The sequence below is a fragment of the Eumetopias jubatus genome, unplaced genomic scaffold (genome assembly GCF_037043125.1).
Source record: "Eumetopias jubatus isolate StellerSeaLion01/CBP00866 unplaced genomic scaffold, mEumJub1_p1.0 scaffold_10, whole genome shotgun sequence".
NCBI lineage: Eukaryota > Metazoa > Chordata > Mammalia > Carnivora > Otariidae > Eumetopias > Eumetopias jubatus.
This window is the reverse complement of record NW_028274816.1, coordinates 47,899,687-47,915,137: the sequence shown is the minus strand read 5'-3', so window position 1 is coordinate 47,915,137 and position 15,451 is coordinate 47,899,687. Positions and strand designations below refer to the sequence as shown.

Sequence of the window (15,451 nt, the reverse complement as noted above, 5' to 3'; positions counted from 1 at the left end):
TAAGCTGGCTTAAAGAAAAACACTAGTAACAGAGCTGGGTCAGGGGGCAGATACATACCACGGTGAAGGTGGTATCCCATGAGGGAAGTGTGGGAATGAATCTCTGAAGCAGGGAGCGCTCTACCTCCAGCCCCATGGTCCTGCCCTTGGACGCGGAGGCAGCCGGCTCAGGGGCCGAGGTGTCCATCAGCAATCCGGAGGCCTCAGATTTACTCCTGCCCCCCTGCCCCTGCCCTCCATAAGGCCCCAGGGCAAAGCCACCACCAATTCCATCCAGAGAAGAGTGAAGGTTTTGATAAGCGGGGGGGGGGGGGGGGGGGGGAGGTCTGAGACAGAGGACGAAAGAACGTGCTGGGAGCAGGGTTTAGAAGTGGAGCAGGCCTGGGCTTGGCTTTGGCTCTACCACACACCACCATTCCCCTCTGAGCCCCAGATTGTCTGTCTCTAAATGGGGGGATACTAAGACTATCTGCCAGGGCTGTGTGAGCCTTAAAGCACTTGGTCCGGCGCTGGGCACACAGAGCTGTGGATAGACTGGAGCTGCATTGACAATTACGATGCTGGTTACCACTACCACCATTATCACTGTCATTAAAGAGAGGTGGAATAACAGGGAGGTAGGAGGTGCCCAGGACAGACAGGGGTTGTGTTTACATGGTGAGAGGTGTTGGATGTTACAAGTTGGGGTGCGGGTGCTGGGGTGGAGAGACTGACTGAGAGACATTGGGAAAGGCAGATGGAAACCAGCCCCTCCTAACTTGGTGATGAGTTCCAGTGATACAAGGCCGGCGACGAGTGGGAGGCCCAGGGGTCCTGGGAGCAGAGAAGCAGCCGGGTGCTGGACAGGGCCGAGATGGGGAAGATGCCTGAGCCCTGCGTCCTGAGCTGGGACGAGGAGAGGGCCGTGCTGCTGACCTGGGGGCCCTGGAAGGGCGTGGGGTGGGGGCTCACGCTGACCCCTCCTCCCCCGCTGGTGCGGCCAGGCCCTGGGGAGACTGGGGGTGGGTGGGGCGAGCAGCAGTACCGGTCCTCTCGGGAGGCTCTGAGCTCACACACGTGCCCCTGTGGGCCAGGTAAACAGGATGGGTGCCTGGGTCAGCTGCTCCCTCCCACTCATGCCCTGGGGGTGGCTGGCCCGCCCAGTTCCTTGCTCCGCACCCAGCTTTCTCGGCCAAGAACAGCCCCAGTGCTGAGACGCCCTGATGACCCCTCTCAGGCTGGCCACTTCCTTCCTTGGTACCTGGGGTCCGCGCGGAGGGCAGTCTCACAGCTGCCAGACTCTGTGGGCTGGGAGGCATGGAGGAGTGTGAGGACAGTCACCTTTAGGTGGCAGTATGGGAGGGAAGAGCGATGGGAGAGCAAAAGGCCGCCAAAACTGAGAGAGCAAGGCCAAGAGAGGGCAGCTGCCGCTCATCCCGGGGCCCCTGAGCCAGGCTGGCCTACCCCTCGGGTGGGTCCCGCCCCGCTGGGCTCCCTACGTTTCCCTCCCGGTTGGGTCCCGCCCGGGGTTCCCTTCTCCTGAGACCCTCCACCCCATCACCTCGAGGAGACACCAACCAACCATCTCCTCAGATGTCCCCATCCCCACCCTGCGCCCCAAATTCCTGGGGTTAGGAAATCGGAACACTTTGGCACCTGCCTTATCCCATTCTGTCCCCCCTCCCTGATGCTTGGGCTCCCCTCTCTGTTTCAACACAGACTCTCAGGCTCACAATTACAGCTCATTACCCTATCGGTGGCTGGCCCTGAGTCACGAGGGAGGGACTCTGGGCTACCCAGCCCTGTCCCCGTCTCCCAGGCCATGGTATAAGGAGTGGTGGCAGGGAGGAGACTCTGGGAAGGCAGGGGAGTCCGGGAAAGGAGAGAGAAGGCTGCGGACTGAGGGGGACAGCAGAGGAAGTCAGGGGGCAGAGCGCAGAGGAGGGCACACGCAGGCACACGGAGGGGGAGGAAGGGCAAAGCGAAGGAAACTCAGGTGGGAAGAAGACGGGAGGGAGAGGAGTGAGGCAGAGATGAAGTCACAGGGCTCCCTGGCCTGCCTCCTGCTGGCCCTGTGCCTGGGCAGTGGGGGGGCTGGCCCACTGCCGAGAGGAGGGGAGAGTGCTGGAGCAGGTGCTGGGAAGGCCGTGGGACAGGGGGTGGGAGAGGCCATTGGAAAGGGGGTGGGAGAGGCCATTAGCCACGGAGTCGAAGAGGCTGTTGGCCAAGGGGCTGGAGGGGCAGCCAGCTCCGCAACCAGGGAGGTCATGGGCCACAGCATGGGGGAAGCAGCCCATGCCCTTGGAAACACTGCGGGTGAGGCTGGCAGGCAGGTTGAAAACATCATTCGACATGGAGGGGATGCTGTCCACAGCTCCTGGCAGGGGATGCCTGGCAGCAGCGGTGCTCGGGTGAGTAGCTGGCAGCTGGGTGTGGAAACGGGACGCTGTGGGCAGTTGGGTTGAGAATCTTGGGAATCAGTTGGAAGGATGACTGGGTCTCTTATTTGTGGCTATCTGGGGTGGCTTCCCTCCACGTGATGATGCATCCTTCTTCTACCACGCTGGGGTCTCCCTCTACCTGCCTCTGCCTATGTCCTGCTGTGCTGCCCCCCCCCCCATCAGAGAGGGGATAAGGCACACACACTCAGTGCAGGGGTGTTGCTCTTGCAGGGAACCAACGGCCAGCCTCCATCTGGAGGCCATGGCATCTTTGGCTCCCAGGGTGGCTCTGGAGGCCACAGCCAGGGCAATCCTGGAGGGCCAGGGACTCCCTGGGGCCAGGGATACCCCCGAGGTTCAGATGGAAGCTTTGGAGCCCACTCTCAGGGAGGCCCATGGGGCCAAGGAAGCAATGGAGGGTCTTTCAGCTCGGGCACCAACGCTCAGGTACAGCAACCACCTCAGCCCCGAGGCTTACAACCTCCTGCCCTTCAAGCCCACGCTCTCCACACCTCCCTCATCTTTCTGTCCGTACCCCTCTCTGCAGGGGACTGTGGTCCAACCCGGTTACGGCTCCATGAGAGGCAGCAACTCACACACAGAGGTAAGGGGAAGAGTCAGGGAGAAGAGGGTGTCCAGGTGCATGTGACAGAAAGTAGGAGAGACGAACAGGAAAGAAAGAAGGATGGGGGTTGAGGTACAAGGCAGACTGACAGGGAAGAGATGGGTCAGGAAGAGGGGAGGGAAGGGGCACGGGCACGTGGGGAAAGAAGGCCAAGCCACAGGAAGCAGGAGAGCCTGGCCTGTGGCGATGGCTTTGACCCAAGTCTGGAAACTCACCCATCCCTGGAAACTTTCCTCCGCAGTGCACCAACCCCCCGCCATCCGGCTCAGGCGGAAGCTCCAGCAGCTCAGGGGTAAGGGGACAGGCCATCAGAGGCATTTTGCGCAGGGAGTCGACAGAATGCCGGCTCCCTCCACTGCGCACAGGAAATATGCTGGAGCCAGAGAGGGAGGCGAGGGAGGGAAGCCAACACTCCTGATGTTCTCACTCTGGTCTCTTCCTGCCCCTTAGGGAGGCAGCGGCGGAGGTGCCAGCGGTGGTGGTGGCAGCAGTTACGGGCCCAGCCGGGTGAGTTCTGCTCCTCTGCTCGCCATCCTGGGGCTCCTAAGCTCCTGCCCCCCACCTGCCCGGCCCTGCCAGGCAGGGTTCCTGACACAGCCGGGTGACGCCCCTGCACAGGTGCCTGGCCTGCGCCCGCCCGCTTGGCTCCCTTCTGCTCAGCTGCGCGCGGGTGGGGACGCTCTGCCTCCTGGCTGATTCCCGCGGCCGCGGGGCAGATCTGACTAGAGAGGGCGCTGGCAGAGGGGAGAAGACAGGTGGACACAGGAAACCGGGCATCGGCCTGGGAAGCTCCCAAGAGAACGGGGGCAAGCGTGTTGCACACACGCAGAGACCAGGACACGTACGGCACTGTGGTGTAGGTGACGCCGATAAATACAGGGCACATGAGGGGTCTAGGAGGAGACCATGGCCGGGCAGCCACAGAGCGTGGCTCTCCCACAGAGGGGGCCCCACAAAGCGGGAGCACAGTTGGCTTCCTTGGGTATCCTGGGAAACGTCTGCGGCAAGAAGAGGGAAGTAACGAGAACGAGCCAGGTCACATAAGCTGCTTTAATTTACTGTTCCTCATACTACCTGCTTTCCCTCCCAATCTAGGACCGTCCCTTAGAAAATTCTAGGAATTTTGATCAAAGCGGCTATTCAGGCTCCCAGGTAAGGCCTCTCCGGGTCCCTTCTTGCTCTTTCTAGGTTCCAGGAGAGGGAGGGGTGAGGAGAGGCAGGGGGCGGACCGAATGAGCCCCTAGGTACCACCGTCAAGGCTCTAAGACGTTAGGCTCCAGAGGCCTTTTCACTTCAGGCAGGTGATGGGGGGGGGGGGGAGAGGACAGCAGCTCAGAATCCCCAAACTGTCCCACATTTCCAAATACACTTGGCCACACCTGTCCCTTGTGCTCCGAATTACTGCCTCAGGGGCCGGCTGGCTCAAGATGGGAAGAGATGGAGGTTGGGCAGAAGGGAGTAAACAAATCATAACACCCTGGCAACTATCTGGTTCCCGCTGAGTCCCTCTAAGACGCTGTGTGGAGGGGCGCCTGGGTGGCTCAGTCGGTTAAGCGGCTGCCTTCGGCTCAGGTCATGATCCCGAGGTCCTGGGATCGAGTCCCATGTCTGGCTCCCTGCTCGGCGGAGAGCCTGCTTCTCCCTCTCCCTCTGCCTGCCTCTCTGCCTACTTGTGCTCTCTCCCCGTTAAATAAATGAACAAAATCTTTAATAATAAGAAAAAAAGTTGCTGTGTGGACTCTTGCTTCCCCTCCTAGGGACACAATACCGGCTCTTCCTGGGGTAGCAATGGTGGCTCTTCCTCCGGTAGCAGTGGAGGCGGAAATGGCGGTGGAAGTGGCGGCGGAAATAAACCCGGGGTGAGTGTCCGCTGAGGGCACACCTGCACAGATCGGCCTCCTTTCCCTGAAGGGGAGGGGAAAGAAGGGGTGCTACGGCCCCTCGGATGATGGGGGAGCTGGGAGAGCACCGGCCAGAGCTGAGAATGGGCTGAGGTGGGGCGGCTGCAGGCTAGCAGTGTGGGGGCTGGGATTGGTGTCTCGGTGGCAACAGAGGGAAAACCGTCTCCGTCTCTCTCACAGTGTGACAGCCCAGGGAATGAAGTCCGCATATCCGGAGGATCTGGGGGTCAGGTGAGAGCCAAACTTGGGATTGTGCCCACTCCTGCTTGGCGCCACTCCTAAGGCTAACCTCCATCCCAGCCCCGTCTGTGGGGAAGAAACCAAACGCATACTCCTACAAATATTAACAATCTCCAAAGTAATAATTGCAAATCCTTATGTGATGTGCCTCACTTTATACCGTGGATGGGGCTGTGAAAAATTACATAGAAACCAGTCCTTTTTAGAAACATAATCACTTCAAACGACCTACACCTACCTGGCCGGTGAACAGAATACCGTGACCTCTTTAATAGCATTTGGAAACTGGGTTTGGAATGGGTACCCTTCCCTCCTAGTCATTCTGGAAATCTGGGCTTCCTGTCAGCACCTGCAGCACTGACAAGAGGACGTGTTATGCTAAGGTCCCCACGAATCACCTAGAGGTCTTGTGAAAATGCAGCTTCTGAGTCAGCAGGCCTGGGGTGGGGCTGAGATTTTGGTTTCTCCCAGGTTCGGGCAAGGCCGATGTCCGCTGGTGTGAGCGCAGCCGATGGGGAGAAGGCTCCCTGAATATTAGGCTCCTTGGATATTAAGGATACTAACCTCTGTGGGTAGACAGGTGTTAGGAAAGCTCCCAGCTTGTAACTCTTTTCTAGTGTTTTGTGTATCAAAGTCTTAAATAGGTAGTCAAATATACCAGTCTCTTCTTCTACGGTTTCTGCTCTTGAAAAGAAAAGGGCCTCAATTTTCTTCTGGAACTACTAATACATCTATACTTTCATTTTTTCTATTTAACTCTTTAATCTATCTGGGCTTTACTTTGCTGTATACAATCTAGTCCCATTCCTCAGTTCGGCTAGACTTGCCCCACACTTTGGATCAGAGCTATGTGCTCTCGAAGGGAAAACCGGATAAAAACAGAAGGGGGGACCAGCAAGGTATAACTAAGTGCCCCCTGCACCCCCCCCAGATATTTAACTGGTGTTCCCAGCCACACACATTGAATTATTTACACCACTGATGTACGATGTCACTTGTAAATACCTTCATATTTTGGGAAAGCTTCTGGGAGTTCTATTTGGTTAAACTGACTCATCTGTTCTGTGACGCTGCTTTCTTTATGGTACCTTAATATCTGCCAGTACAAGTCCTCCTTTGTTGCCTGTCTTTTCGAAGTGTTTTCTCACCTATTCTTAAACACTTATTCTTCCAGATGAATTCCAAGATTATTTTGACCAGTTCCAAAAGAGAATTCCATGAGGATTTTTAGAGGAACTGTCTTAAATCAGTACATAAAGGTGTAGGGATGGACCTAAGATCTAAAACAATGATCTCTGTTGCACTGTCTCATCCCTCAGGGCTCTGGAGAAGGACAGGGAGGCTCCGGCAGCTATGGTGACATCAGGGTAAGGAGATGACCGGCCTTGAGGGTAGAGACTGGTGGCGGGAGATGGGATGGAGGTCAACTTTGCAGTAGCAATGCTAACAGTGCAGATAGTCCCGCACCGCAGGCTGGTCTTGATCTTACCTCGGGGAATTCATCTCAGTCCCGGGAAAGTGGGACTCAAGAGGCACCTCCCTCTAACTTAGGAGGAGAGGAACCAGGTGACTTCTGTGCCACTTAGTCTCCTGCTGATTCTCTAGCCAGCATCCCCTTTCTGACCAATTCAACACATCTGCCCAGACTGTGTCCCGCAGTCTGAATCAGTTCAGTCCAACAGGCTGGCTGGCTTCTGCCTCAAAATCAGGGGACAATTCAGATACTTTTGTGGCAAAGGCCCTTCCTGTTGGATTTTGGGCAGTTTGCAGAAGTGAATATAAGGAGATGGTTATGTCGCCAATAAGTATTGTAAGTGAGCAATAACCCAATCCACAGGAAGTTGAAAGAAGATTTTCCAGGGAGAAGAGCCTCTCTTGGGGCTCTGGGAAATCTTCTGCTATGTTCGTGCGTCAGTCCCCTGATTCAGGAGTCCCTGGCCCACATCCTGCTTGCCTACCCTCTCATCCTGCATGTTACCTGCTTCCTCAGCGACTCTTCTCCATTTTCTCTCTCCGCAGGAAATAAGCAAAGAGGGCAGTCGCCTGGTTGGGGGCCCCGAAGACAATTATCAGGTGAGCAGGGATGGCTTTAGGAGAAGGGGTGGTAGAGCGTGGGGACAGAAGGCTAAGGGACGGGGAAAAGAAACAGAAACCTCAGTATCTTCTTGCAAGCTGCTCTCTGTGGTGAGTGACCACCAGGAGACCAGACAGGGGTCTGGAATCCCTGTCTCCTTGGTTCATCCATTCTCTCCCTTCTTCAAACTGTGATCCGCACTGTGTATTATCACTGCGAGGGGAAACATAGCCAAAAGTAACAGGAGAATGGTCAAGGGGCTATTTTTGGAAACCATACTTAAGAAGTGTTGAGAAGGGGAAAGCAGTGACCTCTGAGTTAGAAGATGGGGGTTCAGAGGACAGCTGTCCTACCTGTCATCTGTGCATCTTCAGGCAGGGCAGTTGACCTGAGCCTGGGCCTCCTCTTGGGTAAAATGGGAACGGCAAAACCTACCTTGCTTAACCCCACAGTTACTGCAGAGCTTTCTGCACCATAACCAGAGCAAGGTGGCTCAGGATCTGGACACTGGAGTCTGACAAGGAGACAGATCGTGAGGCACGCTGCTGGACAGCTCTGAGTTTGCTTCCCTCATCTGTCAAGTGGAGATGTCTCCTGTGGAGACACAGGAAATGTGGCCGGATAAGGCACTGTGCTAGGTGCATGGTGGGGCTGAGTACACATTAGCTCCCAGCAGCATTTTGGGGACAGGCTCTGGGGGAGGCAGAATAGGAATATGATTCAAGGGACTGGGCAGGGTTATTCTAGGAATAAGTGGCAAATCATTCCAAGAAGGTGGCAAATCATTCCAAGAAGGTGGGATTTCCTAGCCGCTGTGTGAAAAAGGAGAGGAGGTAGCTTTACACAGAGTACACAGAGCTTGAGCAAAGGCAGAGATGGTGGGCCAGGAGCAGGCTGATAGGTGGCATGCATGACAGGAGGCACAGGGCTTGGACAGTAGTCCCCCCTTCCTACCCAGTGGCAAAGGGTCCGGCGGAAGAGGTGACACTCTCAGTGGGATCAATACCTTGGTGATTGGAGGCATTACCCCACCTTTGGCCGGGACCATGGTGTCAAGCAATCCCTGCCTCCCCTCCTGACCCCCAGAGCTTCTGCCCCTGCCTTTCGCTCACAGGGTGAGTTCCTACTCTCATCCCCTTTCTCTTCGGTTCCTTAGAACTCTCAGACGTCTCCTGGGCTCTTCAACTTTGACACTTTCTGGAAGGTGAGTTCATGCAAGATCTCTCTGCTCACTCTTTGGAAAAGCAAAGCTCTGGCCCTCTGCCCTTTAGGCTGAAGTCCTCTTTCCAGAAGGACCGAACATCAGTGATGGCCCCTGACCTCTTGCCCGGAGGCCCCGAGCCAACATTACATTACAACTCAATTTGCCATTTTCCATCTTTTTTTTTTTTTTTTAATCTCTGCAGAATTTTAAATCCAAGCTGGGTTTCATTAACTGGGATGCCATAAACAAGGTAAGGGCTGGAAGGCCGTACCATTCGCTCTCTGTGGGAGAGGGAAGCAGAAGAAAGCTAACTGCTAACCCCCCGAGTGGGGAGCTGGGGAAAACGATGGTGGCGCTGGAAGGGCGTTTTGTCCAGTGCTTAAAAAAAGGACAAAAAGAGGAAGGAGGCAGAGCTGAGAAGAGGGGGTGGTTTGGAAACAGCTGGGAGTCCAGGATGAGGAAGGAATGGGCCTCTTTCATGTCTCAGTGTGCAGACTGAGCAGGCGTGAACCTCAGTTTCTCCAACGAGACCTGGAAGGTTAAGGGGAGAGTGAGGAGGCCTAGTCCTCAGGAAACCAGAGAGGTAGCAGAGGCAGGGTAGGGGGCAGGACTGAACAGTCAGGAGGCGCTCAAGGTCCCTAGGAGGACTGACGCCGGGAGAGAAGGGAAAAGAAGCGATTGTGTGCCCGGTGCCGGCTGCGTGCCAGGCGCTCTGGACCCTGGGTGTGCATAAGTTTAGGAGGCACTCGGGGCCCAGAACCCCTCTCTCCTTCCCCCCCACCCCTCCCATGTTCAGGGGAACCCCTGGCCAGGCTGATTTGACACCTAAATAGCAGACGCACCTCTAGAGCAGAGGCAGACCAACAGCACGAACAAACACCAAAGGCAGAAGTTGCAATTGACGGCCCACTGATGTGCTTTGTTTGATCCATTTGTTTTTTTAATTTTAAAGACACTGTGAATCAGTTGCCAAAGTTTAAAAACTGAGAGGTTTTATAAAACACTCGGAATTCTGGCTTCTCTTGAAAAACGAGGCAATGCGGGGCCCTCTTTCCTCCAGCTCAAGCTCCTCTGACAGACAAGAGCTGACTAGCGGCTGCTTCTCTCCAGGTGCCACAGGCTGCTGCCCGGCACAGTCACCCCAGCAGCTGGGCTTCGGACCCTTACCGTAAAAGAAGGAAGACAAGGCTCCCTGCCCTCTAAAACTTGTGGGGGAGACAAGGTGGTGGTAGACAGGGAGGTGAAGAGAAAGCCCTACCCTCAGGCAAGGCCAAGTCTGCAACTCGGGGAAGAAGGTGGGAGAGTAAAAGTGCAGTGCGGTGCAGGTTTGGATGAACTAAAGGAGCCAAATGGACTGTTTCTGCTTTATTTTTATTTTAAAGATTGTATTTATTTATTTGTCAGAGAGAGAGCACTCACAAGCAGGGGGAGCGTCAGGCAGAGGGAGAGCAGGCTTCCCGCTGAGCAGGGAGCCCATGCGGGATTCGATCCCAGGACCCTGAGATCTTGACCCGAGTGGAAGGCAGACATTTAACCAACTGAGCCGCCTAGGTGCCCCGACTGTTTCTGTTTTAGAGAGAATGGTCTCTGGTAGGCGCGAGGCTCCTTACCATGGAGCTGGGGTAGACGAGGCCCCAGAGCACGAGGAACTTAGGGTCAGAGGCACAGACTGATACTTCCTGGGGGCCAGGAAGGCAGTGGACATTCTTGCACATCTGGGGGGAGGGGCAGTAAAGGGAGCGCTCACAGTTAGGCAGGATCCATTTGGGGCAGCTCCCCCAGGAGCAGATCTAGGAAGGGGGGGGGAGGCCAGAGATGGGCAGAGAGGAGAACAGAAGGCCCATCGTCTTCACAGGGAGGGAGCTGAGCACTGGGGCCAGTGAGCAGGGACAACAGGGAGACTATATGTAACAGTTCTTGCTAAGTGTGAGGTGTTCCATCCCAAACTGGAATATCTGGATTTGGCTGGATGACAGCCATGGGCAAAATGATCCCTGCAGATTTCAGGAGCAGAGGCCTAATCCATCCCTGACTTGGCCAATTAGGCCCTGAATTCTTATTCCTTGAGCTCCCTCTTAGAACTTATTTCTTTGCCCAGGACCAGAGGAGCTTTCGCACCCCGTGACCTCCAGACAAGGAGCTACCAGATGGATGGGAACCCCCCCCACCCCTTCTTAAAACCCCACTACCCCACCACTAATCTCAACCCTTACCCTTGAAATAAACCGTAGCTGCCCCACACTTCCGGTCTCTGCTCCTTTCTTATGTCTCCATCGTTGTTCCAGGGGGGTTTGGAAGGATCAACCGCAGCCCCGTAGCTTTGGCAAATGGGCTGGGGGTGGAAGGGCAGGTAAGAAGGCGGGAAGCCCTGGGGGCAGGTCCCGGTCCCGAGGTTTGGCTGCAGTGAGGTTCTGCCAGAGGCTGGGGAAGCAGGGAGAGTGAAGAGTGTGGTGTGTGTGGGGGGAAGGGGGGCTGGTTAGCAGCTCCAGAGATCTAATCTCTCTCCCTCTGCTTCCCCTGCCAGGAGCCAGGGTATTTATTCCACAGCAAAAAGCAGTTTCCTGGTGTCTCTAAAAGACACCCAGCTTCTCCCCAAACCTTAGGCACGATTACATTCTGAAGGCTGAACAATGGTGGTATCAGGAATAGGGGTGTAGGTGAGCAAGGGGCCGGGCTTCCTGCTCACCTGCACCCTGCCTTTCCTCTACAGGGCCAAGTCCCGCGCCCCAGCACACGCGCCCTGCTCTACTTCAGCCGACTCTGGGAGGTAGGAGAACTCTCACTTTTCAGAGGACTGGGGATCTGGTCATCTGTCCCTCTCCCCACCTCCTCAAGCTCCAGCCCACCTGTCACAAAATTCGCCCTCTTTTCATTTTTGAGATGGGTAATCTCACCCGAATACCATCAGAAGTGCTAACACCCTCAACCTCTGGTATGCTTATCTTCATCTAACCCCAAACCACACCCAGGCACCAAAACCCATTCTTGCACATGAGCTTGAAACTTCCCAACAAGTTGCCACACTCCCCGCTCTGAGGCCCACTCATGTCTTCTCCTCCCGCTAGGATTTCAAACACAACACCCCTTTCCTGAACTGGAAAGCCATTATTGAGGTAAGAGTGGCAGAACCTCTCGTTTTGGGATCAGGAAGTCCAAATCTGGGGACATGGGACCTGGGCTCTTGGCAGTGGCTTGCATTCAGTCCCTGTTGCTTACCTTCCCGGCTGAGAGAGGGCGCCTCCCTCCCTTCCCACTCTCCTCCCTTTCTGCAACACTAAGTGGGGGTGGGGTAGGAGAGAGGAGCCAGTGAGTCACTAGAGAAGGAGTAGGGTGGGCAGTCCTCCCTAGGATAAAAGCTGAAGCCCAGGGCTGGGGCCCCCACAGGCATAGGAACATGAAGCCAGCCACTGTCTCTGCTCTGCTGCTGGTCCTGCTGGGCGTGGCCTGGCTCCCGCGGAGCCTCAGCTGGGTGGGTACTGCAGGGTGAGCAGGGGGAGGGGACACGAGATGGGGAAGAGAGGGGCCTGGAGCTGGGGTGAACTCTCAGAACCGGGAAAGGGGTGTTAGGGAGGAAGGCTGAAAGGAAACAGGAGGCACGAGGGGAGCAGGTCAGGCCACGGTTAAGCGTGAGCAGGTGCAGAAGGTCTGAGTATCTGGGTTCTGGGAAGGAGGGGTCCTGCAGAAGGCCACATCTTAATTCTTCACGGCCAGTGGCCTTTGGGCACTGACGCAAAGGTTGCCCACTCACTCATCTGTGTGGACCAGGCACATGAGGCTGGACAGGTGGGGCCACGCAAAGGGGGAGGTCAGGGCCCTCCAGGTGCGTGTTGTCATGCACTCATGAATAACCAGTGTGGCCATGTCGTCTGATGGAAATCTGATTTTTAACTGTTCACAACTGATTTGATTTAAAAATGCAGGCCAAGCAAAAAAATACCCGGAGGCCTGTGGTCAAGCAGTTTGTGACCTCAGTGTTAGGGCTAAGAGTGGGGCTAAAATTCAATGGGAGTTAAGTCAGAGTTAGGAGGAACATCCTAACCCTGTGTGTATGTGTGTGTGTGTGTGGGGGGGGGGTGGGAGTGGGGGTTCCAAGTGGAGAAGGGGTGGTCGCAGAAGCTAAACTCTCCCGCTGCTGCTAATTTTCCACTTGCCCTGACTGGGGGTGGGGGTGGGGGGAGATGGCCCGTGCACCGGTGCTGTGTCTCACGTGGCTTGATGGGCTTTCTTGCAGTTCTGCCTTCTCTCTCTCTCCTTCGGCCCAGTGCCAATCTAATCACTTCACTTTGCCTGTTTGCTGAGGATAACAGGCCATCCTTCCAGGAACCCTATGGGAACAGTGTTTGTGAACAGGAATTATAGGGCTAAGGAGGGAGCAGGGTTTGGTGTCGGCAGAAGGTGGGTTGGGGCTGAGGTGCCGTGTCTGCCCCAAGGGAGCCGTGTGGGCCTCGCTCACTTGCCATTCCTGCTCAGTCCCAGGCCGGCCTGCCGAAGCTCCAGATGCACGGCTGGGGGTGGGGGTGCCTCGCTCCCCAAAACTGAGTGTAGAAATCTGTCCTGCATCTATCGGGGTCATCAGTGTCCTCCAGGCTCACTGCCTTCTCTGGAGGCAGTGCTGATCCTGGACCATGGAGAGGGGTGCGGTGGGGTGCGTGGGTGCTGGTGCTCCTATGGGAGGGCAGAGCCTAGGCAGCAGGCTGCTGGAGCCCCGCGAGTCTGGCAGGGCCCTAAGGACCTTGGACAAGGACACCCTCACGGCGGCTCTCTCCCTTCCAGGGTGCTGATGCGTCCTCGCTCCAGAAGAGGTCGGGCAGTGCCAGTCAGGTGAGTCGCTCTGCCCTCAGACTGCCTTTGATGGCCCCAGGTCCCTCTCGGTCTGGTTCTCAGGGCCGGCCAATCTGAAATTTGCTTTCCTCCACACCCCCATTCTGTTGTTCTCTCAGTCTGGCTCGGGATGGCAAGAGGTGGCCGCTGTGACTTCTAAGGTAAGACATCTCTGCCACCTGACCACCTGAATCAAACCTCACTCATTTCCTTGGTCTCCTGCCTTCATCTCCCGAGTAACACTCGAGGAGCCGGGAGAGGTACCAGGGAAGGGGGAAGAAGGGCCATTTGGATTGGGACTGTAAGTGAGGTGAGACCGTGGGCTCTGGCTGGCGGAAGGAAGATTCTATGGAAAAAAATGCATGACACGTGGAGGGAAGGCGGGGGCTTAGAGACAGGTCTGGCCCAGGCCAGGAGCCAGGATATTTATTCCACAGCAAAATGCCCTCATCCTTTCTCTTCTACCAACACCCTCCTCCCCCCGCCCCCTGGCTTTTTCCCACAGAACACCTATAACCAGCAGGTGTACCCTACTCCCTCTGGTGGGCAGAACGCAGCCAAGATCCCCTCTCAGGTAAGACTCCAACTGCCCTCTTTCCCCACTGGGGTCTCTGCATGGGGGGTGAGGGAGGGAGGCTTTCCCGGCCAGGCTTAGCTGAGGCTGAATCCTGTTCATTTTGAAAGTCATGTCTCGCCCCCTGTGTAGGGAGACTCGGGCTCCCTGAGAGCCATCTGGAAGTGGAGGGTGGGAGGTTCAATGTTCTCCACACCCACCCACTCAGAAAAGGTTACAAGGGGGCAGCAGCTGTGTCACATGCCCTGGAGGAAACTGGGAACCAACATCCTCTCAAAGAGTGATATACAGCTCCAAAAAAACTCACATGACACACAGCAAAACTAGCAGCCTTCCCATGTTCTCTCCACCTCTTTAACTGCTGACTTTCGTGGGGGGTGGGGGTGGGGGGAGGGCGAGAGGGGGGCACACTAACACTTAGGGGAGGCTTGCCCAGAAACTTGTGGTTGGTGGGGAAATTAATGCTTCGTTCCACAAAGGAGATAACAGAAACAAAACAGAACAAAACAACTCTGCGACTTGTTTCGTTCAGTTGCAAAGAAAGCAATCTTATAAATTCAGTAAATGAACATGCTAAATACTAATTATGCTAGTGAAGAAAAAACAGGTGCTATTTCCCTCCATCTCTCAGAACAAGGAAGCCCCTAGCCTCAGGGACAGGACTTTCTGCTGAGAGATCAGGAGTCACCTCCTGACTGGAAGCCGGTAAAGAAGCAGTTAATGCTGCCCGTGGGTATCCGCTCGCCAATGGTTGATGGCCAGTTTTTACCCATCCACCTAGCAGGCGGAAGGACACCTATCTACCTGTCTACCTTCTGTTCACTCTACTTGGCCAGTGTGTGCTCATCTTGGGTAAATGTACTTAGGATGATAAATCTGCTTTGAAAGAAAGTCCGTGGGCTGCATGTCCACAGTGAGACCCAAGGACTTCCAAGATAATCTGGGTCTGAGCCTGCCTCTGGGCCCCGAAGACATGGCAGAGGTCACTGTAGCCCCACATCACCTCCTCTGATCTCTTTCCAGGGGGGAGCCACGCCTTCTTCCTCGGTGAGTAGTGGGGCAGAGAAAATCTGGCTCCTGAGAGAAGGGGTCTGGGGCCAGAGGGTGTGCAGGGCCAGGGCCATGGCCACTCAGACGTTCTCCCTGTCCTGCAGGCTTCCCGGGCGCGCCCTGGCCTGCTGCAGTGGGTGAAGTTCTGGTAGGTGAGTGTCAGAGTGAGCGGTGCAAGCCTGCATCCAGGAGCTGAGGCACAGCCACCCCAGGGGCAGGGCTGGGATCTTGGCATTCGCTTTGCTTTGGGTGGATGTTCTGAAGGCATCGAGAAGGAGACCCCCCAGCATGGGGCGTGGAGAAAGGCTCATCAGGAAATGACCAAGGACACTCGGAAAGCACCCTCTGAGCGCTGAGTGAAGGCCTGCCAGAGGCGGGGCCGTGCAGGGACAGCCATAAGGGGAGGTGGAGGAGAGGGACGTGACAGAAGGGTCTGGGGGAACTGCAGAGAAAGGCTCAGAGGCAGGAAGAAGTGAGTTGCCAGTGGGGAAGGGGCAACAGATAAACTTGGCAAAACCACAAAATCTGTTTCAGGGAGAAGC

General features: G+C 55.9%; 1 protein-coding gene across 1 annotated transcript; it reads left to right on the top strand.

Annotated features, from left to right (window-relative positions):
* The first annotated feature begins 2,012 nt into the window (after positions 1-2,012).
* On the top strand, positions 2,013-15,061 carry DMKN (dermokine). The gene is made up of 21 exons (XM_088026931.1): positions 2,013-2,390; positions 2,652-2,867; positions 2,968-3,024; positions 3,287-3,337; positions 3,496-3,552; positions 4,141-4,197; positions 4,803-4,904; positions 5,127-5,177; positions 6,506-6,553; positions 7,206-7,259; positions 7,899-7,905; positions 8,227-8,270; positions 8,417-8,464; positions 8,667-8,714; positions 11,175-11,231; positions 11,530-11,577; positions 13,238-13,285; positions 13,405-13,446; positions 13,791-13,859; positions 14,883-14,906; positions 15,014-15,061. The coding sequence occupies exons 1-21, from the start codon at positions 2,013-2,015 to the stop codon at positions 15,059-15,061; spliced, it is 1,554 nt and encodes a 517-aa protein (XP_087883057.1).
* The last annotated feature ends 390 nt before the right edge of the window (positions 15,062-15,451 follow it).